This window comes from Paralichthys olivaceus, chromosome 18, assembly GCF_024713975.1.
Source record: "Paralichthys olivaceus isolate ysfri-2021 chromosome 18, ASM2471397v2, whole genome shotgun sequence".
NCBI lineage: Eukaryota > Metazoa > Chordata > Actinopteri > Pleuronectiformes > Paralichthyidae > Paralichthys > Paralichthys olivaceus.
This window is the reverse complement of record NC_091110.1, coordinates 4,281,010-4,307,183: the sequence shown is the minus strand read 5'-3', so window position 1 is coordinate 4,307,183 and position 26,174 is coordinate 4,281,010. Positions and strand designations below refer to the sequence as shown.

Below are 26,174 nucleotides of genomic sequence, written 5' to 3'. Positions count from 1 at the left end.
AACCCATTTTATTTATTAAAATATGAAGAATTCATGATGTTAATGTATTCTGCACAACTGCATTCTTGTCTTAAACTCACTGATAATTTGGCATTGTTTCATCTAATTATCAGAATAAGGCACAAAAGGTGTCTTGGAAAGGCTGAAAGACTAAAAGGAGATTCTACATGACTCAGCAAATTGAATAACAAGAAATGGAGAAGCAGCAGGGAAATGGAAGAGGAAGTTGCATTCTTAAACACCTAATTAAAAACAGTAGGCTATTCTGAATCTAGTTTGTGAATCCAATGAATTATTTGTGGTTTCAGATTTCATTCTCAATTAGATTCTTAGAATATAACCTTTCATTTTGAACTAATTAATTATTCAATATATATTAATATAATATCATTATTAATTAAGTTTTAAATGATGTACTTATTAGCTGTTTTATGTTGTTTGTCTTAATCTTTCATGGCTTTAAACTAATGGATTATAATATTTAATTTGTAAATCCATTTATATATATAAAATAATGAATCACTTTGTATTGTTTTTATTTGGGGATAAATAGTAAGTTCTAATGGTAATAGTAAATTCATTGTAAAGAGGATTGCTAATGCATATTTTATTGAACATTTTATTATTAATGATGACATTTTTACAGTTTCTGTGACACTTACTGTTAATGATTTTTAGAATTTGCTTTTTATTAAATTGAAATTCAAAGACACTACATATATCACTTTCTTCACTTTGGATACAACAGATGGGAGTGTACAGCAGCAGACGTACTGGACTTTTGTTGTCATGGTAACAAGAATAGATATGGTGTTAAGGGCTATGGGCTGTAATAAGCTTCTAAATAACAGATTATCTGTAATAATTCTTTACTGGAGGACAGCCTCAATGTTTGATATGGTGTTTTATCTTATTTTAATTGAATTTAGCACCTCCACACACTTTGACTCCACTGATCTGTTAATGTGAAAAAGCAGAGAGTATGTTGTAGTGGTAAACGACTGGAGGAAAATTGGAGTCCCTGTCTCATGTTGAGTTGTCCTGCTCCTCATGTGAGACGGCTTTAAGATTGGGATACTGCTAGGTTTATTATATGTCAGCTGTGAAAGGGTTTTCTCGTGATGAAGCTTCACACACTTCAGTGGCTCGGTGCGTCTTCCTTCCGGAGGCAAGTTTAATTCTGTAAATCGGATGTTTTCAACCTGGGAGATGGGCCAGTTTCAGGGGAGGCTCAGTGAATGGAAGTAAAAAGCAATATTAAATTAGTCATCTTGAGAGATCATCAGATCATCATCCAGAGTCAGAAACTAATAAATACCTTGCGACAAAGTATTATAATGTTTGTTCAATTGCTATATGGAATCAAATTACACTCAGACAAGTAAACTAAGAGGGAGTAAAGGGGTGTCCTTTTCCAAGCTTTGACTTTTATTGTCAGGTTCTGTTGACCACACAAGCAGATACAGTCTATCTCATTGCATATTTATTCTTACAGCACAGCACAGCATCAGGATCAAGCGGATGGCTGCAGTTGACAACAAATACAAATGACATTTTATATAGTTATTGGCTTTTTTTGTTAATATATCATTGTATTGTGTCTGACATAGAACATAGTTAATATTACATTATACATGTTTTAAGTTTGCAAACTGTATTTTATGTTGAGTAAGTTGTGCTAAAACAATGTGCTTTGTATTTGGCAAAATTATTTACAATATATTTTCTGACTAAATATTGATAAAATGAAATCTGGCTGGAATCCAATTCACGAGACAAACTAATTCTTCTTCAGAAGTTGTGATATACATTTGAGAATTGTCTGAAGTTTTACTTAATGGTGTAATTTTTCTTTGTGCTGTTGAACTTAACTGACTTGTTAATCAATGCAACCAAAATACAACACTGCCTCCTACTGGTCATTCTGGACACAGAGGGCTCTTATTGGTTTATTCTAATGGGGTATAAACCATAGACTGTATATACGGTATAAACTGACTCAAGAAGGCCTGCTTGATATTTATCAATAGCATGCTAATAACCTAACCTACCAATAACAATATTTCTACTGAGTCCATGATTCGAGTCGAACACAATACATTCATTTTATTGCTTCCATTTACAGCCATCTATGACATTTCACAGTGTTATTTATACACAGGCCTGAGCCTACATCATAAGCAGAGGTGTCCTGGTCAGTGTTGAACATATATACAGACTGGATAAGTGTAATAGAATAACTCTGACGTACTGTTGTTCAACCTTTGAGTTACACATCTATGTTTTGGACGCAAAAGCACTCGTCCCATATCATGCCTTCAGTAGCAATGATAACATTTGTCACACACATGGTGGTATATATTCCATATTTAATACTTATGCTAATATAAAATATAATCTGCCTTAAATAAGGCAGCGTAAGGCCTGTTGTTGGGCACTTTGGAACCAGAGCCGTGAGTCTGAACCAAGTCTGTGTCGACAGCTATTGCTATGAAATGTGAATCCTTAAATGCTTCACAGAAAGAAAACTAAGTGAGCGTTCAGGAAGACTGTTTTGTTGAACATGCCTTTAATTCACTTGCAGAGTGCATGTGCACAGTTCCCGCTCTACCTAGGCTCCACAAGCTCGTCCTCTTTTTATCCAATCACCGCCTGACACGCTCGCCTTGAGCCAATCACCCTTAAGCTGCCAGAGGTTAAAATGTCCTCTCTCTCTGCTATCATTCAGCTGTCAGTTCATCATGACGAGTAAAACTATAGTTTATAATTCATCAATCTTGTATGAAAATATCCAGTACAGCGGAAACTCACTGTAACGCTACCAAGACAAAAAAGCTTCCTTCAGGTGGAACGGTGTATTTTTAAAAGTTGAAAAAGACAACTGCGGTATTCTTTTCACAGATCATGTGAGCAGCAGACCAATAATCAAATGTCCTATGAATCATTTGTAGCATGACGTATGATGCAACATTATACAATGAATATATGTTTTCTCAAAAAAAGACTATTATGGTCTGCATTAACCTAGCCGGAGCTGGCCAATCTAGTGTAACTACTGAAATCATATTCAATCGTGCTCCTGTTGCAGTCATTACTGAAGAGGAAATTGGATTCATGCTGGATAAACATCTCTCATCTGTCCAGACAAGAGAGCAGAAAGGATGATGAGTCCACGCTGATTGATGTGAATGGAAAATTTGTTTCTAGTATTTACTGTTGTCAAAGCAATGAAACGCCCCAGTTAATTGAACAGATTCATTATCGTTTCCTCACCTACTTGTGATCCACAGACATAAAAGATAGATCTATAAATAAACCTTACCTCAAGCTTATACAAGAGGTTTAAGACATATCTTGTATAAAGTAGTTTAATGAATATGGGACACTTGAGATACTGTATTTTTGTTGTTGCGGGACAAACATTTAGACTGTATTGTCCAACAGAGAGAGCTGTTTTACACAACTTTCTTTTTTTAACCTAATGCATTTTGCCATATTTTTTTTTAAGAAAACACAATGCAGACAAAATACTCTAACTTAATGTCAGACCATATTAGATCAATGAGACTGTGACTACACAGACCTTCCACTACTGAGAACATAGCGAAAAGTGCAGAACTATTTTTAAACATTTTATTTTCATGTTTTGTTTTATTTATTAAAGTGAAATTCAAAACTTGATTCATAATATGTCACAAAATATATAAAAGGGAAACTTTACTTAAAAACTGAGATAAGGTACAAAAAAAAGAAAGAAAGACATATACATTGCAATAACAGTGTACGTGTAGAAATGCAGGAGGTATGAAACGCCTTATATCTACAAATCATTTATCAAGCTTCATATGTTTACTGACATGTAAACATTTCCTGCCATGATGTCACACAAGCATGTTACTGCTGGGTCTGACTGGTCACCAGCAGAGGGCACAGCAGGTCTCCCTCTGCTCCAACCTTTTCTCAGGTTTCTTACGCAAGACTTCTCATGAGGCTGTCCTGCCTGAAGCTGGTGCTGGGAAGTCACGTCCACATGCAGCTGCTGGAAAATTGGTGGTTGCTAATAAAAATCTCCTGAGACTCCAGGGTTGTTTTCTTTCTCTAAACTCATTTGATTGAGCAGTTGTATTCCTGTCCATAAGGAAGTGGATGACAAAATAAAGCATAATAATCCATCCTGGTGGAGCAGCTGCTTCCTTCACTTTTGCCCACTCTGATCTGCTGACCTTTGAGGAACCTGCAGCTCAAAGGACGATGTGATTTAATCACATTACTGCTAGATCAGCCCTGACTGAGTCATAGTCCTTGACTCCTGGCCTCTTAATAATTCACAGAGCCACTAATTCAGGGGAAGTTTGTGTGTCACCGTGATTAAATTAAGTACTGAAATCCTATCCAGTCAAACAACAGAGATCCTTCCCGGCTTCACCACCACGTTGCAGAGAGACGTTCTGAGTTTTGGGAAAATGAATACGTAATGGAGGGAGAATAAATCAGAGCCAATCTCACTCTGAGATGAGCTTTGCCTTGTTCTCTCACCCACTGTTAACTGTTACACCTTGAAGTCTTGAATCAGTTAAACAGACTTTCTAGAAACCACAGATAAACAAAAACCTGTTCAGTGACTTACGCCTGAATTCTCAACTACCTTTTGCTCAAGCTTTTCCTTTTGAGAGGAACTGGATTGTGGAGCTAATAGAAGTCTTGTGCTTTCCTCATTTCCCAGTCTCATGATTTCATGGACCTGTATCACACTCACAAAACCCCATGACATGGCCAAAAGCTTTCCTTCCTCTCCTCTCCTGAGTGTGTGAGTGTGTGTGAGTGTGTGTGTGTGTAGGTGTGTGTGTATATGCTAAATCTCATAAGGATTATCACATGACTGTTGGTTGATGCGAGTAAATGCCCGGTATGGGCTACTGTAAAGGAAGGAAAAAGGGTGGGAACATTCTTTATGAATGAATGTGTGACCTCATGAAGTATTTATTATATTGGGTGCTGGTGTGGCTCCCTAAGTCTTTATTACAAACAAATACTCAATGTATTTTGTAGTACTCCTCAGCCTGTTTTTGTTCTCTACTGTTTTAACAGTCCCAGTCTGTTTCAGTACACCTAGGGAAATTCCGAGTATTCCTCACTCAGTTTTAGTACACCTCAGTGCATTTTGTTGTACTCCTAAATCTGTTTTAGTATGTCTCAGTGTTTTTTTTGTAGTATTCCTCCCTCTGTTGTAGTGCATCTCAATGTATTTTGCAGTAGTCTTTAATCTGTTTTAGTATATCTCAGATTATTTTGTAGTACTCCTCAGTCTGTTTAGCAGGACTTCTGCTGTTGATCCTCTGTTTAGTGCTCTTCAATTTGTTCTACTGTAGTTCTCCTCTGTGTATTTAGAATAATCTTGTGTGTGCGTGTGTTTTGTCGTTCTCAGTCTTTTTCTGTTCTCTGGGTATTTGTAGTACTCATCAGTGTGTTTTGTTGTACTCAGTGTGCTTTAGGTATCATCAGTGTGTTTAGTAGTAGTCAGCTGGTTTGTTTTAGTACTCCTCTGTGTGTTTTAGTCTGCCACATGTTTAGTAGTACTCAGTCTGTTTTAGTTCTCCACAATGAGTCTAGTACTACTGTTTTAGTACTCCTCAGTATGTTCAGTACTCCTCAGTGTGTTTTAGTTCTCCACAGTTTGTTTAGTAGCTATGCTTTAGTACTCCTAAGTATGTTTATTACTCCTCTGTGTGTTTAGTGCCCATCATTATGTTTTAGTTCTCCACATTGTGTTTAGTAGTATTCAGTGTGTTTTAGTTGTCCACAGTGCATGTGTACTCAGTGTGTTCTGGTTATATTCAGTATGTTTAGTAATACTCTGTGTGTTCTAGTTATCCTCAGTATGTTTCGTAGTACTCAGTGTGGTTTAGATTTCAACAGTATGTAGTATACTCAGTGTGTTCTAGTTATCCTCAGTATGTTTAGAAGTACTCTGTGTGTTTTAATTATCAACAGTGCGTTTAGTAGTACTCAGTGTGTTTTAGTTATCAAGAGTGTGTAGTAGTACTCAGTGTGTTTTAGATTTCAACAGTGTGTAGTAGTACTCAGTGTGTAGCAGTATTCCACAGTGTGTACTAGTACAACGTTGTACTGCTCGCTCTATTTTGAGTATTATAAAGATGGGGCGGGGCTTTGCTCCGAATTAGGAGAGGATTTGGTGACGTCACGCGGGCCAGCGCCCCTGCCCGCCACACAAGTTAGAGCACGCGCTGATCCAGAGAGGAGCCGCAGACGTCAGAGGAACTCAGACGGAGGAACATGGCGCAGAGTTGGAGAACTGTCTCCGGGCTGCACAGGTAAACAACCACCGACACGGACCCTGCGTTTCTCTGGAAGTCAGCGACGGATTACCCTGTGACCGCTGACCGCCTGCCCGACAACACCTATCAACATTTCTCCTCCCCCTGCCACTTCTGGGACCGGGCGGACGCGGCGGAGAAGAAGAAGAGTTGACAGCCGACGTTCACCTGAATTGTGCGACCACAGAATGTGTGCCGACCATTTTAGCTAACTGACGTTAAGTTGCGCGGTGGGAGCTTCTTATCGACCCCCACCGAGCCGCGGCGATTTCCTCCTGCACTCAGAGCTGTTAGCCAGTCGATAGCAACACAACATGGTTCCGTGAACTGTTGCTCCTGTAACACCAGCTTAGCGATCAGTGTCCGTGTACTGCCGTCTCTGCGTCATATGCCTGGTTTGTGTTGACAGTAGCGTTAGCCACATAGCATAATGTCCGATAACCAGAGCTGGAACTCCTACGGCTCCGAGGAGGATTTAGAGCCCAGAGAGGAGCCTGCACATCCTGTTGGGAATGGCCGGTTCAGCGGAGTCCTCAGTAAGGTAAGAGCCTGAATGTGTACCGTGCTCGGTCAATGTCACTGCCAGGTGCTAAAGGGCATTACTGTAGCCTGTCTTCATTCCAGGGGGAAATGAGGCAGTCTGACTGATCTGACAAATCATGGCATGTCTTGTTTGGGGGGCAGGGTGATCCAGGATCACTTACCCTCCATCAACATTTGCACATCCCTGCCCGGTAGGATTAGATCCCCACTGAAGCGACAGGAAAGCCCCTGTTGTGAAATTGTATGGCGGTGTGTAATGTACAGCTAGCCACATTAGCCCACAAAGCCATCAAAATAGATAAAGATTCATTTACTGAGGTCTTGGATGAAGTTAACATTTCATTCCAGGTTATCCACGAATTAGCTGTGGGCTGCATTGATTGAATGTTGGTGCAGTGAGTGCGAGCATCTGGTGATCACATTCGGCTACACTATGCTGTTAATAATATACTAAGTGGGGCAGGTGTTAGTAATGCTAAGGGTACGTTGTGCAGATATTGGCGTGTTCCCTCTCAGAAAGGTTTGTGCTTAGCTTGTGGGTGATGAGCTCATTTCAAAGGTTAAATCAGGACTGCTGCACACCCCTGTGTCTGTGTCATGTCTACTACAATAACAACGTGGATATCTCAAATGCTACTGTCTTAGTGTCACATCTACAGGGATGCTGTGAAGAATACTTACGAAAGACATTTGGACAGTTGGTGGAACTGGTTTGATTTAAATATGTTGATCGAGCTCACTATGTAATAACAACTGTCTAATATAATGGTGATCTCTTCTGTTTTTCTTTGGTAAACAGACAGTTAAGCCTCCTGCGAGACAAAGTCTTAGTAACCTAGTTTGCCATATGCCTCTGCTCACTTGTGCAATGCTTTGTTTTTGTCAAAATAACCACAGTTTAAATTAGTTAAGCTGCTGGCAAGCTACCACGGTATTAATCTCGCTGTACACGGTGTTTCCAAACAGATTGCAGGCTGACCTGCTAACCAAGCATATTGTGAGATTAAGGAGCTCTGCATCCAGGAAGGCTCACCTGTTCGATCATGCTAAACCCTTTACATAATCCCACATGTGTCCTAATTCAGGTTTTCCCAGACGTTCAAGCATCTCAAGTTAGGCACATGCACTTTCTATTTGTCTCTGAGCTAATCGGAAAAAATGGAAACCACTCTCCAATTTAACGGTTCTTCAATACTAAGAAAGACATTGATTCAGCTCTGAGACTGTTATGTATGAGATAAGGTGTTTAATATGTTTACTATGTGTAAACAAAGTGGGCCATATGCCTTCACAACACCACAAAGTGCTCCACTTAACATAGAATTTGAACAAACCAATAACTAAAGTAGTATCCTATGATTACATCTCAAGGTGGTATTTATTGCAAAAATATCACATTCCATTACATAGTTGAGGGGAGATTTTCCTTGTCGCTCACTATTCTAAGATTTTAATATAAATGCTTTGCTTTTCCAGTGGACAAACTACATCCATGGCTGGCAGGACCGTTGGGTGGTGCTGAAAAACAACACACTGAGCTACTACAAGTCCCAGGATGAGACCGAGTATGGCTGTCGAGGTTCCCTCTGCCTTAGTAAAGCTGTTATTACTGTAAGTAACACGAGGACTTTTCGCAAGCACTCCTTTTTCTGTTAACATTTGTGCAACGTTGTCTTTTTCAAAACATCTTCCAGGAACGGACACTGATGTTTGTGTAAGAGTTCTACATTTACAAAACTTTCTGTTCAAGCCACCAAAAGAGAACAACCTTACATTGCAACATACAGTGTGCAGCATTGATTATGAATGGATTGGGGCCTGGTGTGCTTATACCGTGTCAGAGTATCCAGAGTATCTGCCCTCCACACTCCCCCGCTAACTTATGCTCACTTCACACTTAAACAATAAACACCAACACTATTCAGAAATTATTAGGACACATACAGTACTTAAACTTTACTTTGTGTTTGTTTGATTTGCTCGAGAATTTTTGAGGTACCTATTTAACAGCGTGCACACAGATTACCTGCCTTGCACAACACGAGACATGCACAGCCAGGACATCAGGATTAAAGGGACCTAAATGATCCAAATTCATTATCCGACACCATTGATTAATAACTGAATAAATGTGATTGTCAATTTGTGTGTAAAGAGCGACAGCAGACACACACACACAAGTGCACACAGAGGCTGGAGACAGGACAGAAGTTATTCCCGCCGGTTATCAAACAACGCTGTGTTTTAACTCCATTGTTGGAGAAAAAGTGACGCCCCGTCTATCCAGGAACATAAATATTATTTTAGCAGGTTATTATAAAGTCCAGCTCTTTGTGTAAGTGATGAGAAAAGAGCAGAGGAGCAGAATCACTTGTTGGCCTGCACTGCCGGGTCGCCTTAATACATTAAAGGTAATAAACTTTATAATAAAATAAAGGCTTAGTTGCTGCACAAGCCTTAGTGCATATACAGTATGTGTAGAACATCAGAATAACTCAATCACTATTGATTTAATATATTATAGCAGCCCCCAATGTAAATAAAATCCTAGAGAAAGCACTCTATGTTTTTTTTAGTATTGACCTCTTTATATTGGTTGAATTGCTGTGATAAGTACAGGCTTATCTGAATGATCTAAATCTATTCTACTCCAATGTTTCCCCTGTAGTGGGACTAACGTAGTTTAAAAAAAAATCTTATTAGTGTTTTATGATCCAATTATTTTGCTATTCAAAGTTGACATAGCTGTGTCTCTGTTGTCTGGATAATCATTTTAATAATTTACAAAAGCAATATTAAATTATTACTTATCAGTAAAAGTATAATTGTTGGCATCAGCTGAACTCATTTGTCTTGATAGTGTGTAGCCACTAACAATTTTATGCCACTATTTGATTCTTGGGCAGCTACCGTATAAGATCCCCTGAATGTCCCCTTTGGCCACACTTGTTTCCTACATTTCATGCTTTGTTCAAATTGCAATGGCAATGACACACTGTGCTAAGAAATATGCTAAAATATATTTTAGAAACTGTGAAATTGCACAGAAATTTAGAGGAACCACGGACAGAGATAACATAACTGTCATTTTCTCTGCAGTTTCTCCAGTGCTTAAGTACTAGTACAACACAAAGCATTATTGTTCTAATACTGTGATGCTAGAACATGTCTTAAAAAATCTGCGTGAATGGAACATGTTTATTGCCTGAGGAACATGAGAAGAAATTTAAAGAGCAACATCAGCTGTTTCTGCTTCCACCAGTATTTTATCCACCCACTCTCTTCCTCCCTTAGGCCCTCACATAGTTTTGAGAATATTGGCATGTGACCTATAAGATGTGATTCAGATGTTGAGCATCCACCATGTGTTGCTCTTAAATTCATGAAGGAAACACTGGGCTTTTTCCTGGATCCATGTGAAGGCCTTAGGCTTGACTCTCAGCTGATAACCAATGAGAAACTTAACTCAAACTCCTTATTATGTCACAAGCTATTCTGGAGGGTGACTGGCCTGTCAGCTGACTCTAGTTCCAGTATGCTATGTGTTAACACATTATTGGACACAGGACAGTCCAGCACCTGACCATTGGGACCTTTGTTAGTCATAGCATACATTTCAAGCAAGCACTCCCATGCTTATCTGGCGTTCAATAATATCCTGTCTCAAGGATTCGACAGAGCTGCCCCACTTAACGAAGCACAGATGAAATAATAATGAAATTGTTTTAACAGCATTTAATGCTGGAAGTTCACACCATTTCACCTTTAATCATGTTTCAGTGGGAACCCAGGTCAGTCATTGACTGAGGCTCAGTCTATCTTTCCAAACAGTAACTAGGGAAATGTATTAGTTTGTTTTCCCAGTCAGCGTGATGCATGCTGCCATTAGATGTATTTGTTCAGCTTTACCCATTCCCAGCATATGTAAATATTTACCTCCATGGGGTGCTCTACTATATTCATTCCTCATTCCAATGGAAATTGGCCTGGCCTCAGACGTTTGGCCCATGAATAATGAAGATTATAGTGAGTGATGTTGATCAGTAGACAGTTATTGCCTTTTTAGAACAGAAATGTGATTTCTGCGTCTCCTCATTTCTCCTCATAGCTTTGACAGTAACTATCAGACATGCTGTTCTTGCACCATGTTATACAGAAAATTAACTGGGGGTAGCTACTTTCACACCCATTGTGGTCAATGTTGCTAAAACTATGTAAATGTTTTTTATAGTAAGACTAATCAGGCTAACCTCTTCACACTTTGTGCAGACGCGTGTGTAAACACAGTATCTATTCAGTTCAGAGGGTGTAATCCACTTTAGTTGCACAATGAGTCATTCAGAGTTTTCATTTTAACACAAGAGTTGAGAAACATTTGATTTCTTCATTTTCGATTCATGTTTCAAAAACGGACACTTTATAATAATATGACTAACACGGCACCTGCAGCTCATTGCTGGGTGGTCCACACTTCTCCTATTAACTATGTTTCTTACGTCTTGTCTGGTGCAGTGAAATTTCCACAGCTTCTGTTTGATTCAGTCTCAAATAAAACTGGAGCATGTAGCTTTTGCAAAGGGAGTAACCAAACAGTTTACGTTATTTGCTGTTCACACCACCTGTCTGTGTCTCTACGCCAGTATAGGTAGGTCAGATGTTTACAGCCAGCTTTATTACTAAATTTGATGTCACTAACTGAATTGGATATAACTCCGAGGTTGAGATCTAAAAAGACCACCAATTCAACTTTAACATTCTTGGATTAATGTAAACCAGCTCAGCTTAAAATACTGCTTTTGCAATGGCTTATGTTAACCATTCATCTCTCCATGTTCTGTGCATTCAGTGGCTCAGTGTGAGATACAGGGTGATACGTGCTAGTTTAGTGTGCATTGGCTTCAGACTTTATCTGTACTTCCACAGCCTGGTAACCACCACAGCCATTTTTAGATACATGGTGAGTTAATAACAGCACACTGTCCTACTTGTGATTCATTCTCTCACCGGAATTGATGAGTAGTATTTGGCTCTTTCCCCATCACATCACAGCAAAACCTCTGGAGGTAGTTGAAGAGCTAAAGGAAGAGAAAGAAAGATTACTGATCAAATAGAGCTCGAACAAATTGGGAGTGTCATCAGGCTTTGTGGAAATTACAAAGTGTCTCCTGACAGGAAATGAGACTCTTCTTCATACGATGGAAATTCCTCTACATTGGGGGTCAGGAGGAGGGTCAAGAATGTGTGTGTGTTTGAATAACAGAATGTGGTTCTTGCTGTCACCATAGTGGAAGTAGTCTTCCCTTTCCTTTCTTTCAATATGACCACTTGGTGCGTCAGTGTTTCCTCCACCAGTGCAACAGGGATTTAGTGTCTCCAGAAAGACGTTCCTGGCTCCATACTAGAATAGTAATGTTGCAAGTACAAGAGACTGTATTTGTCAAAATCTCCTCTCCTTAAAGTGTAATTATCAGATTTAAATCAGCACAAATGAGTGAGGAAATTCAGTAAGGTTGGGCGCAATCCTAGTAGGGTTTCTCAATGTTTGCATTGGTTCCTGTCCCCTAACCTTTTTAAGTACTGGAAATCATAGGCTTATGTAAATGGAGGATTGTGACTGTAGACACGTACGCCAGCTCAAAAAAAGGGGTTAGAAGGGGAGCACAGAATGAGTCTTTTTGAAGTGGAGTAGGAAGTTTATGTTAGAAGAGAATAGACAAAGATTGAAGCTGTTTTGTTTTTTCATTTAGATATTGGCATTCATAAAATTTGCTACACATACGTTTATACTTTTACAATTCAATTGAAAACTCTCCAAAACAAACAAGAAACAAATGGATGTCCCTAGAAACAGAGTGACACTGATGACATGTGTGGGGTATAATCCCAGCTGAGTGACTGGAGGGCCCCACAAAAAGGGAGGCAATTTGACAGACATCAGAAATAGTTCTTGGCAGAGGCTCATCAGGGCAGAAATAGGCAAGGATGACAATACAGTCGCCTAAATCAACAAAAGACAAAAACAGTTCCGCTGGGAAAGAATTGCATTTATGTAATCTCTACTGGTCGACTGTGTGGTGTTATTTTGGTACATACAAACACACTGGGCTTCTTAAAGGTACAGTGTGTAGAATTTTGTGATATCTAATGTTGAAATTGCATGTTACAGCTGAACACCCCCTCACCTCACCCTCTCCTTCCAAACATGACAAATAACCAGTGGTAACCTTCAGTTGTCATAAAAACTCAAAAGGTGTTTGGTTTGTTAAGTCTGGACTAATGTTAAAAACATGGCGGCCTCCGTAGAGACGATCCCTTCGATGTAAATATAAAGTATTTAAATATAAAAGGCCTTTTCTGGGGTAAAGAAAACTACAATTCATACAATTTAGATGAAACAAACCAGCTCGATCTTAAGTATCCCTCCATCCATTTCTTAGTACTGCCTGTCCTGTGCATGGTCACAGGGGGTTGAAAGGTGTTTCACCATTGAGCAACAGAAAATTGACAAATGAACTAGATCCTCCAATATTTCTGTCATTAACATACAGACACACAAACTAAGCACTACGTTTTTTACAGCTTTTATTTATCAGCCTTCACATAGGATCCAGGCTGGAAATCTTTTTCAGTCATGTCATCTTGTAAAGTGCAAGGCTGCTGAGATGACCTTCCTGTGATAGATTATTGTTTGCGGTAGCCTTGGATCCTTGTGAACTTATCACGCCTGGTGCAGGCTCTCATTTCTCATCCTTCGTATACCCATGACCCCATTGTCCAGAGGTGAACAAGAGGAACTTGCTTTCTTGCCTAAAGTTCCATCTGTCAACCATATACTCACAAGTTGTATGCAGAAACATCCCAAATATAATTTTATTATTATAATATAATAACTGACTAGTTCAGTCATTAGGCTGGTGAAGTTCTTTTTCAAAACACATCAGTGTTATCTACTGATCTTTTGGCTTTCTTATAACTGATGCATCATGCTTGGTATCCTTCCTTGCTTTTGCTTCCTCTTCTTTTATATGAGCATCTGATTTGGTAAGCTTTCAGCAATGTTGCACATTACTGACAGAGCATCTGGTCTTGGCCTCAACGCCGTCCAGGTGTCAGGCAACATTGCCAAGTCACACTCCTGCAATGAAACCTCTTTAAAGCCCCCATGGTGGGCAATTTATTGCTCTGCCAACTCATTAAGTGATCCAATCTCCTGCAATGATTTGGGCTCTGACTCTCTCTGGGCACATGCATCCACTGGGCAATAATAAAATGCAAGCTAGCAATTGTTAATGATCATATGTGCCTTTTATATTCCAGCTTGCTCTGGTGAATTCAACTCATACGTTGTGTTAACCTTGTATGGAATAAATAGAATTGCTGACTGATCAATACAGTGTAATTATAAACTGAATCTTACAATACCTTATTGATTAAATATCCCCAAAAAATCAATAAATGGCTTAATTAAATAAACACTTGAGTTGCTATCTGCATTCACAAATGATTCCTCAGTGAAATGTAGTGTTCTGGCAACAGTGCTGATTGTTTGCTTCCGTAGTAAATGATTGCACTTACTGTGGATCACAGGCAAACTTACACAGAGATCCCAGAGGTGTTTGTTATATTGCAAAAACATTTGGAAAGGATTTGGAAATGAAGTGAAGACATTTTTTATATACAACAAGTCAAAGGTCAACTTCACACTTCACATCCACACTTACTCAAGGGGGAAGGGGATACTTTGACCTTAATTCCTATAGACTGGTTGGCAGAGGCAAACAACAACAAGGCAGTAATTCTAGTTTTTGTTGTGCTTACACTTTAACTGCTGTCGCTGCTCATTCAGGCTATTGCAGCTCTAGGTCCCTCCCTAGCTGTGACCTCGACTATGCTTGAGCAAGCCAGACCTTCTTGCATAGACTATTCTGTGCTTTCAATTCGATTAGACCTTGAGAGTGATTTAGCATTGGGACTCACTGCAGAGGTATCCTTTCAGAAGGCCTGATGCATTAGGTAAACAGTACACAGGTAAATACCATTCCCGCTACCTCCCCCTTCTCCCAGCACACACATCAACACATACACACTCCTTGGTTACTGGCCACACCAGCATAGCACTTTTACAGCGCTGACAGTACACTGGAGGGCTATTAGGAATATGCTTCATCCTGCAAGTTGCCTTAAAAGGCCAGTTCCTATGGGACAGTGTCTGAAAGCGGCTGCTGTGCATCTGGTTCATCTTTGGCTTGTATCTCTTTGAGATAGGCCTATGTTGAAGATAGTTAATTCACATCACTGTGACCGCAGTAGATTGCCATATTTCCAGCTGTTGAATTTAACACAAGAACAAACAGTCTCTCCATTTAACCCAGAAGCGAAATTAGAAGTTTTTTTTCAGTGTGATTCCAATAGCTATTTACATGGCCCCCTCTCGGATATGCCTCTCTCTCCACTTCCTGAGCAGTAAAAAAGGGATAGGCTGTTCTTCTTGCTCTGAAAAGAACATAAACTCAATTTAAAATGTTTGACAGCATTATCATGTTTATACAGTCACACGGGTTGCCAAAATGATAAATGGTCTTTTTTTTATTATGTATCCTGATGCTAAGCACTTCACAGTGCATGTATGTGCAGCACTTTCTCGTCACACATCGACCATTGCTGTCAGGGGCAATTCTCTGTTCACTATCTTGCCAAAGGACTCGGATGGAACTGCTGTTCACGATGTTCTTAACACTTGATCACAATCTGAACTTCTCCCACAATTTGAAATGTCCTATTGAAAATATCCAGACTCAAACCGGCCAGTGGCCAAATGTATTTGGCCCAGTCCCCTTATATTCAGTCAAGCTTCACAAAGTTGCACACAATCGTTTTTTTTACGAGGATTCACACACAATTCTCTGAGTTGGGGCATGTTTCAACATTTTCGCTGATTTCTTAATGTTAAAGATGATATACAGTATATTAGACAAACAAACACTGATAAAAAAAAGAATGTCCTTTTAAGAGGTAATAACGATGCATTAATTAATCCTCCTATATCTGATCCTCTCTCAGCTTCTGTTAGAAGTCAACAGGATTTGATTATAATGATACTGACTGGTACTGACTATATTTTCAATACACACTGACCAACCTAACTTTTTGATCTCTATCATCTTCCTGTTTCTAGCCTCATGAGTTTGATGAGTGCCGGCTGGACATCAGTGTGAACGACAGTGTGTGGTACCTGAGAGCACAAGACCCAGAGCACAGATACCAGTGGATTGACTCCATTGAGCTGCACCGGGTAAGTCATGCACATTCTATCACAGCGGACAATGAAGTGCTCGTATCAAAACCCGCAAAATCCTTGTCGCATTCAAAGCAAATTAGAATCATCATTGATGTGTGTGTTTCTGGTAGAGTATCACAGAGAGAAGAACAGACAGGGGAGGAATCCAGGGAACAATAATCATCCCTCCACCACTGGTGCGTTTGTCAACAAGTCTGTAGGAATTCAGGACTTCCTTATTACTTCTGCAGTGCACTGTAGTGGCACGTGTGTTTTTTGCACAATGCAATATCCTCATTTATCTAGTCCATAGAAGAAGAGAGCAAGATAGACCGATCAGCTACACCATTAAAACTGTTGACTGGATTTTTTTATGTTGTTGCAGATCGGTGCAGTTGTAAGTTTGCAGTCACTACACCTGCAGTCTGTCTGTTAAAACACATGGTGCTCACACATGGGTCTTAGTGTGGGGAAACCCCCACCACACACACATTCACACACACACACCTCCTTTCACTCTCACCCGCTCATCTCAACACCAGGAAGACAGCATGACTCAGAGCAGGAGGGGTGTCTACCTCACACACATGCATGCACGCCCAGCCGTCATCCCACCCACCATGAGTCACTGCTTAAAACTCTCCGTCCTAGAGGGAACTGCCTCCCTCCTTCTTAACTCACATTACTCACACCACTCTGCAGCCCAGCGTCTCCAAGGAGACACAACACCAACACCACAGCTAACACTGGAGTCTTCCTCTGGTTTGAGAGAGTGAAACATCAAAACATGAAAACAACACTAGTTTCTGGGAGACCGTTGCCAAAGTAATCTTGTTGAATATGTTCTTATAATCTCTGGTCATTTTTTATTGTGAATTGATCAAATGTTATACATAATTGATCACATCAAACAATGTACTGTTAAGAGCAGGTTTCTCATGAGCACCAGGCTTCATGTCTGCTATCGTCAAAGTCAGAAGTGTGTGTTCAATGAGGCTTTAATCACCGGACACACCAACAGTAAATAACAGTTGCACAGCATCGCCGTGCTGCCTGCAGCTTAACAACATGTCCATGTGTGTGGCCATATCCTTAACAGTCATTGATGGGAGGCCCAGCAGCTGATAAATGTTACTTTACTGCTGCTTAATTTAATATCTTCAGATTTTTATCAAATACTCCTGCAGCAACAAAGCCTCTACTTGTGTCGATGTGTGTTTTGGTTTTTTTCCCCTGTTCTGTCATCAAACAGATTAAGCGACCTGCTTAGATAAGGCTATCTGTGCCGATGAAGTCAGTGGGGTAGCAACATGTTGGCTAAAGGACAAACAACCGTGACTGAGATCCATGAGAGGCGGAGTTACTTCTGGTCGTTGACCGATAGTTACCCTAAGCTCTTTCAAATGCCAGTCACGTACATGTATCTATCATGCCCTCTTGTGGCTGAAATCTGAAGTGGGATTTAAAGGGAATGCGTCCCTGTTAACTCTTCTGCATCAGCACATGTACCTGCTCTGTCTGTGTGTGACCAAGCATCTATTCTGAGAGGCCACGCTGCTCGATTAGAGGAAATAGTCATGTTTAGAGGAAGTTTATGTTTAATTTTAACGATAAGATTATTATTAGGAATGTTTCTTTGTAAGCTGCTTGAAAGAAGTTGGAGATCTGTCGCACATTAATCTGCATTATGACTGCTAGTTTGGTTAAAAGGGCCTGGTGGGAAGTACTTGGATCATTTTAACTGACGTGAACAAGAAACTCAATCATGGCTCATTCTTCACTGGCTTTAATAGTTGAAAGAATGTGGCTGTGCATTTTGTTTCAAATTAATGATGATAATATATTTTATTGAATAGGTTTGTTGTTATGACACAGCTCACATGTTTCCTCTCTGTCCTGTCCGTTTTCTACAGGCTGATTCTGGTTATGGCTCAGAGTCCAGTCTGCGGAGACGTGGCTCCATGCTGTCTCTCACGTCAGCCACCAGCGGCTTCTCTGCCACCTCCACATCCTCCTTCAAGGTGGGTTTTCTGGTTCATGTTTACTGTAGCTGAAGAAGGCATTGCTTTCAGATTTGTATTTGCACACATGAGGGGTGCTTGGATATTTACGTAGACACACACAAGCAGTGAATTTTGTCACCATCATGCTGCTGGCAGTGGGATGGTGGCATAGTGGTCCAGTGGAAATATAAACACAAGCCTAACCACTCTGCACTTTACTGTCTTCAGAAGGGTCACAGCCTGAAAGAGAAGCTGGCAGAGATGGAGACCTTCAGAGACATTTTGTGCAGGCAGGTGGACACGCTTCAGAAATACTTTGACAGCTGTTCAGATGCTGAGTCCAAGGATGAGCTGCAGAGAGACAAAAGTAAGAGCCACAAACACCTACACCCCTATTTAACACTGTTAACACTCACTCGCATGGTTTTAGGGATGGATTTTGGAGAACTGAAGATTTTTACATTTTATTATTTATCTAGTCATTTGTCAAGCAAAAAAATCAAATATAAGTATTTGTCACGTATAATAATAAACTGAAAATCCTTTTTGTTTTACAATTTGAGCCTTTACAGTGAGTGTTTTCCACCACCTTGTGATTTTCTTTCACAAGATCACGTTTATTTTTATGGTGCTGAATCGAAACATACATTATTTAAAGGCACGTTACAGAGTAAGGTCAAGACTTAACAAAACGATTGTAAGGGGAAGCCCATCTGTTCTCATAATGAGCAAGCACTTGGTGACAGTTGAGAGAAATTACCACTTCCTCCCACAGAACTGGACTCAGGGAGAGTGGCTTTCTGCCTCGAGTTTAAAACGAGAGAAGTCGGAGGGGGGGGGGGGGGGGGGGGAGTGAGCAACCAGGAAAATTACCAATAGATGATGCAGCTTTTTCTCAGGGTTATTGTTAAAATTTAGTTTACGTTAGGTTAAGGGCCAAGTAAATGCATTGTGTTATGCATTTATAGAAAGTGTGTGTGTAACCTAACTGCTACTACAGAGATGTATATGTCTAAGATAATCTTTAGTTTACTTAAAATACGATGAAGAAAATGTATGTAGTTTGTAAGAAACATGTAGTGAGTGTTGTGCAGAATGTGATTGTGTGTGTTGTGACTCAGAGAGTAGTTATTCTACTAGCCCCCTCACTCTTACTGTCTTGGTCGGCTGAACATTTGCTCATGGCAGCCTGTGCAAGGCGTCTGTAGAAATGAAAAAGAATGAAGCCCTGCTTTTGTTCTGGTCCCCCTCTCTTCCTCTCTCACCCTCTCTCTATTCTGAAGATGAAACCAGACCATTGTCACGTTGTCCAGCACAGCAGAATCTGTTGGTGTGCTGTGGTTTGAGTTGTGAATGGGCCACCTTGTCCTGGAACCCTGGATTACTTTCAGCAGGGTCCCTCAAGACAAGGCTTGAGTGTAGCAACTACCTGTTTGGTGCTTTTAGTATTTGCCTCCCCTCTCTGAGTCTCGTTTTCTTTTTTCAGTCGTGGAGGATGATGAAGATGACTTCCCCAACACCCGCACAGATGGAGAGTTTCTGCACAACAACAATGGAAGCAAAGAAAAATGTGAGTAGTGCAGCTGCAGCCCCAGAAAACTAGTTTTTGTGTTCTCTCTAACCTGAAACATTCATTACTACATAAGCAGCAACCAAAGCTATAGATGATGATGATGATGATGATGATGATGATGGTCTTCTTTTGTGCAGTGTTCCAGTCTTTGAGTCCCAAGGGAATCAATGGCATAGACTTCAAGGGTGAAGCCATCACATTCAAGGCCACCACAGCCGGGATCCTGGCCACTCTGTCCCACTGCATCGACCTCATGGTGAAGAGAGAGGACAGCTGGCAAAAGAGACTGGATAAGGTGTGTAACAACTGGATCACTGCAGCGTCCAGGGGGCCATGTTTTATCCATAATGTCCTTATTTATATGTTAATGAGACATGTTCAAGATATGTAACTTGTATTACATACATACATACTTTAAACAGATCAGTAGATATTTAATTGGGGCTGTAGCATTTTGTCTAAAGTGGAGAAAAGGCATTGATGCTAAGTCAGCATACTGTACATGCTCTATCTGAACAAATTCTGTAAATTCTGTGGCTGCAAATTGATTTTGTGTGTTTGTGTGTAGGAGATGGAGAAGAGGCGGAGGATAGAGGACAGCTTCAAATCAGCCCTCAACGAACTGAAGAAGAAGTCTCACTTTGGAGGTCCAGATTATGAGGTGAAGTAAATGTAACATTCATCCATGACACGTCATGATTATTGGGTTGTGTACAAATCTTTTAAATAACTCGCCACGTAATTTACAGGAGGGTCCAAACAGTCTCATTAATGAGGACGAGTTCTTTGATGCAGTTGAGGCCGCTCTTGACAGACAAGACAAAATTGAGGAACAGGTGAATATAAGATCAGAATGGGAACTACTGAAAAAAAAAAAATGAAAGTATGATTGGTGTGATGCAACATGATGCAACTACCCATGTTTGTGTGTTTGCAGTGCCAAACTGAAAAGACAAGGATACAGAGATCCAGCCCTGTTCCCATCGCAGACGTCTACTCCAGCACTGGCTCACACAGATTCTCTGATAAGGTTGTTAAATTCTTCACACACTTAAACTACACCAGCTACTCTCATCAGCTGCATTTCCTCACCTTCCTCCCTCATTTCACACATTTAGTGTCACATCACTTTTGTGTAACTCTGTCTCTTCCCTCCTTTTTTTTTTTGTCCATCATCCCCTCGGGTTTAATTTTCCCTGTAGCCTCATAGTCAGTCCTCCCTTACTCCGATAGTCAGGGCCACTCCTCATGATGTCCACAGATTCAGTGGAGAGGTAACTTCCTCTGTGTTTCCCGTGCATAGACTAAACTCGATGTTCGCAGCATCAAGCATGAACTCCTGTTATATCTGTGTGTGAAATAATAGTTGTTTATCTTAACAGTCAATGTGCCACCAGCTCTGTTGTGTTGCATATATATATTTATAGAGTTTCCTGAGGATCATCACAATCTTAAATATGTGTTACATGGTTAACGTAGAAGAGCAGTCACTGAAAGTACGTTAACATCCACATCCACTGCCGGATGATATGTAACGTCAAAGTTAGCTTGCCTTTGTGTTACTGTGGGCATGCTAGCCTGCATGTTTGTGGTCTGTCCCAGCTGTGAATCTAATTTAAAGAAGAATTCTGGTTGTGGTTGAGAAATGTAGGCTGTTGTTACTGGAATCAATAAAGTGACAGAGACAGTTTTGTTTTAGCCAATAAATGATGATGTTTGTTTGTGGCAAATTAACATTCTTAATTCATAAACAGAAATTGCAGCTTTCAAGGCAGTGTCTCATTTGTTCTGTTTGCCTGGTTATCACAGTTCACACCATCATGCCATGTTGATCTCTGATGACCTTTTTCAAATTGTCATTACACAATCGATATCACCTCTTCCTTCTGTCCGTCATAGGTGGAGGAGATGGTGCAGAGTCACATGACCTACTCCCTGCAGGATGTTGGTGGAGACGCCAACTGGCAGCTGGTTGTAGAAGAGGGAGAAATGAAGGTAAGATATTCATATTTACATCAGATTTCTGAAATAGCTGATGTTAAAATCTATAATTCTCTTTCTCCTACTCGTACAGTAAATTATGAGTTCTGAAAATACATTAACTTGTATAGCGTATAATTGGACCAAAGCCTGCTGGATCTATACAAGTACTTCAATCGAAAATGTGTTTATGCATTGTTTTTTGGAATGTGTGTGCAGGTGTACAGGAGAGAGGTGGAAGAGAATGGGATCGTTTTGGACCCCCTGAAGGCCACTCACTCAGTAAAGGGAGTGACTGGTCATGAGCTCTGCCACTACTTCTGGGACACCGCATATCGCAACGACTGGGAGAGTAAGTCTTTAAACACTGAGTCAGTTTTGGTCAAGAGACACTTTACTGTTCAGATATCATGAAAACTCTTGTTCTCTTGTCTTCCTTCAGCCACGATTGAAAACTTCAATGTTGTGGAGACGCTGTCGGAAAACGCAGCAATTATCTATCAAACGCACAAGGTACAGTAAGAGCTACCGGCTTCCTGCGCTCCACGGTGGAATGGATCGGCTTGTCATGATCACATTTAGTCTACGACCTGTGTAATCTAAAGTAAGAATGATCTGTTCCAGCGGGTGTGGCCTGCGTCTCAGAGGGACGTACTGTACCTGTCCGCCATGAGGAAGATCTTAGCCAACAACGAGAACGACCCCGACACCTGGCTGGTCTGCAACTTCTCCGTGGATCATGACGATGCACAGGTGAGACACCAGGTCCACTTAGATTAGTGGCAGGGCAACAAGGGCAATCACCAGAAGGGACTGTGTTGTCCAGTACAGACGTGGAGTCAGTCTTCTGACTGTCTTTTCAGTCAGAACAACCAACCACTTGAATAGTTTACTATAGAAACAGTAGTAATTGCATAACCTTTAAATACAGTAAGTTAAGATTTGGCTTAAAACAAACCAAACTTGCGATCATGTGTATTTGTGGCTTTGAATTGTATTATTTTACTTTTATAATGATTTTTTTTTGCACATAAATCACCCATAGATATTTGTAGTGATATAACACATCATTTTATTTCAGGTCGTCATGTGAGAACTGGTTATTGAAGTGTAAATGAGCCTATACAGCAAACTCTGGCTCATTTGTAGGATTTGTGTCTGTTAATCAAGCGAGCTCTGCCCCTATCAAATAAATAAAACCAGTAAAACCAGTAAAACATTCATTAATTCTCTGTCCTGTCACTTTCCACAGCCGAGCAACAAGTGTGTCCGAGCCAAAATCAACATCGCCATGATCTGTCAGACCCTGGTCAGTCCACCAGAGGGAGACAAAGAGATCAGCAGAGACAACATCCTGTGTAAAATCACATACTTCGCTAATGGTGAGTGTGGATCTGTGATTTGGGCTGTAGTTGACCTATCAACAGTGAGAAGTCTAAGGTATCAAAACTCTCAAATGTAAATTGAAACTATTTAGCTTTGCCTGTTTTAGGTTCTCTTTTAAATAGGAAATCTTTCTGGTTTTCATTCTCACCTGCAAACTGTGGTACTGTGAATTCAGCTGTTGTATAATTTTGTGTGGGGCTTCTGTCGCAACCATCAAACTTGCATCAAATACTTTCACAACTTTTAGCTACCAGCTTTAGCACTAGGGAACCTCAGTGTCTCATGATGAGCAAAGTGTCGATGTAGCAAAAATACCTGATTTACTATAATTAATAGTTTCAATTGATTTATCATTGCTTCACTTGTGTTCATGTAATTAAAGCCACCAGCAGGGATTGTTGTTGTAAAGTCCTGAAGAGCTGTGATATTATATAATGACGATGATAAATAACTCTCAGCCATATCTTCCCCACTGCTTCTCCATCATACTTTTAGTATTAACTTTGTATTCGGTGAGATATCAAAAAGTCTGAAATGGAACTTTTCGAACGCTGCTGAATCCCCGATGATTGAATGGGCCTTAACTTTTCCATTAGAAGATATAAAGAAAACGAATGAATCAGCAGCTCTTGCAGTGTCCGCTACAACTGCCGCTGCTGTTGGAGGAGAATATTAGTCATTTTTAAGGGGAGGAAATATGCCCTCAGTCTGTTTGAATAGAAACTCCTTTTATAAATATGTGTGCCTAGTAAGTTATGAAAATACATCATCGCTTATTGACACATTTTCCTTCCCTGGGGTGTTTGGTTTTTGCTTCACTCACGGCTTTGGGCTCATTTTGTGCCAGGGTGCACTGGTGTGTTCTTATTCTTCTCTTTATTTTTATGGTCAAGCTGATATTTGTCGGGGGCTTTTTATTTTGAGCCAAATTGGATCTTTTGTTCAAATAACCTTCCCAGAGTTGTGGGTGAATTTATTTTCAAAGCAGGTCACACTAGTTAAGATGTGAACATTTGTGCTGAGTAGTGCAGTAAAACTGATATTGTGTGCGTTTGTGTGTCCCTGCAGTAAATCCAGGAGGCTGGGCTCCTGCCTCCGTGCTCAGGGCTGTGGCTAAGAGAGAGTACCCCAAGTTCCTCAAGCGCTTCACCTCCTACGTCCAGGAGAAAACGTCTGGCAAACCCATCTTATTCTAAATCTCCCAGGTAACAAAGCCACTGCTACAGTTTACTAATCAGATCATATGAATTCACATGTCACCTCTGAATATTATTCAGTTACCTGCAACATGCTAATATTCAGGATTTCCATCTCTCCAGTGTTGAGACACGAGAACAGGACTCACCATGACTCTCTGCTGCCATGAAGACACAAGTTCCTCAGAGGGATTTCTTCCTCCTCATCATTTTGTTACTACAAGTCAGTTCCAGTAGGGGAGGATGTGTAATAACTGTGTCCTCTGTACCCCTGAGACAGTCATACACGAAAGTTGTATTTAATGCTAATAATTTCAACAGCACTTCATATTTGTTTTTATCTCCCTTCATTGTGGTTTAATGGGTCAAAAGATTAAACTGCAGCTATTCAGACGGCATGAGAAAATTAACCGAGCCTGTTACATCCCTCCCCTGAGGTGGTCACACCACATCGCACCGTGTTTCCTGGTCTTGTAGAGAACTGACACCATGTCTGTCTCTGACAAGTATATTAATATATCAATGTACCTATGTTCAATAAGTTTGTAAAAATAAAATTGTAGATCTTTACTAGCAGACTGTAATATTGAGTTCATATTTTGCATTTTGTTTTTGCTCAATTCATGTCCCAGCATTCTTTGTAAGCTGCTAACTTTTGCGAGTTTAAACACGATTGATGTGAGACGATCATCTTTTCTGTGTTAAGTCCAGAGGGCCGTCATTAACCCGTGACCCCTATGAAGTAAGACTTGAACTTTTTCACCCCGTCTCTCTCATGAAAACGCCTCGTGGTGCGGATGGAGAGATGAGCCGAAGAGTTTCTATTTATTTAAATCCACAAAAGAGTTTGTCTGCATCGTTAGCCCGGCTTTATTTTTGTGTCACTGTTGATATGTTCCACTTACAAAGCATATCCTGTATTTTGAATGGTAAATGAGATGTAAATAGTGTCACTAACATTTTCAGCGAAGGTCCTCCAAGCATTTTTATGATAGTCGAGCCCAAATGCCTTAGTGTTACAGGAAGATGTAGCGTCAGTTGGGAGTCTGGGGGCGGTTAGTGCACCCGGTAAATCACTAGTGAAGTGCCTCATGGCTTATTTCCCTATATTATTGTCTTTTGTCCCTTGAGAGACTATTTCAAATGTGTCCTGCGAGTCATTTGCTGAGAGCTAGCGGGATGTTATAGGTCTAGTGTCGCAAAAACATCATTTCAGTGTAGCCACCTCAACAGTTCCGTTAGTATTCTTGGTGTTTCTTACATGTGCTGCGTACTAACATGACAAATGTTCACATAGTCAGGTGGGGTCCTGTATTTTCTGCCCGAGACTGTTTAATACATGTGCAGAGCTGAAAAGTCCAAAGTACTTGAGTTGATTTTTACAGGAATCGTGTCCATGAGAAAACTTTTATTTGCAGATCCTAATTGTTCAACTGGTTTTGGTTTAAGTTTTGATCACGCACCTTATTTTCCAGACTTTTCAAAATAAAACATTCTCTGCTCTTGTACCATTTCAACTTCAACGTCTGGGGTCATATCAATGATGGTAAATGTGCAGCTGTGTTTATCAGTTTTCAGTCTTTTAGAGCTTCTAGCTGAAAGATGTGGGTGAGAGAACAAGTGAAGCCAGATGACACTCGGCCTTTCAGCCGAGTGGGAGGACGCCGCACTGAGGCTCTCTCACCTGAAGCCAGACATTTCTAATTTCTAAAGTTTAGTTCTTCACAGGTTGAATGTGATTAGAGAAACATTTTTGTAAATTATTTGTTCATACTTATGCTGTGGGATCAACTTACAAAATGTACTGTGACGACGTGGCACTTGTGCCCTGTTTGAAAGTGAAATAAATAAGTTTATCCTTCAGTTTGAAACCATTTGTTG

General features: G+C 40.3%; 1 protein-coding gene across 4 annotated transcripts; it reads left to right on the top strand.

The window, feature by feature from the left end:
- Nucleotides 1-4,782: 4,782 nt before the first annotated feature.
- LOC109626246 (ceramide transfer protein-like) lies at nucleotides 4,783-26,156 on the top strand. 4 transcript variants are annotated; one of them, XM_069514267.1, is made up of 19 exons: nucleotides 6,214-6,876; nucleotides 8,355-8,489; nucleotides 16,054-16,170; nucleotides 16,287-16,352; nucleotides 18,069-18,176; nucleotides 18,387-18,525; nucleotides 19,645-19,728; nucleotides 19,869-20,026; nucleotides 20,300-20,392; nucleotides 20,481-20,567; nucleotides 20,669-20,761; nucleotides 20,934-21,005; nucleotides 21,631-21,726; nucleotides 21,931-22,063; nucleotides 22,154-22,224; nucleotides 22,336-22,464; nucleotides 22,964-23,093; nucleotides 24,166-24,302; nucleotides 24,417-26,156. In XM_069514267.1, exons 1-18 carry the CDS (start codon nucleotides 6,766-6,768, stop codon nucleotides 24,291-24,293), a joined length of 1,950 nt encoding a protein of 649 aa, XP_069370368.1. In that variant the 5' UTR covers nucleotides 6,214-6,765; the 3' UTR covers nucleotides 24,294-24,302; nucleotides 24,417-26,156. The 4 variants fall into 4 exon arrangements, with proteins under 4 accessions (XP_019937565.1, XP_069370368.1, XP_069370369.1 ...); XM_069514268.1 differs by lacking the exon at nucleotides 16,287-16,352; XM_020082005.2 differs by lacking the exon at nucleotides 20,934-21,005.
- The last annotated feature ends 18 nt before the right edge of the window (nucleotides 26,157-26,174 follow it).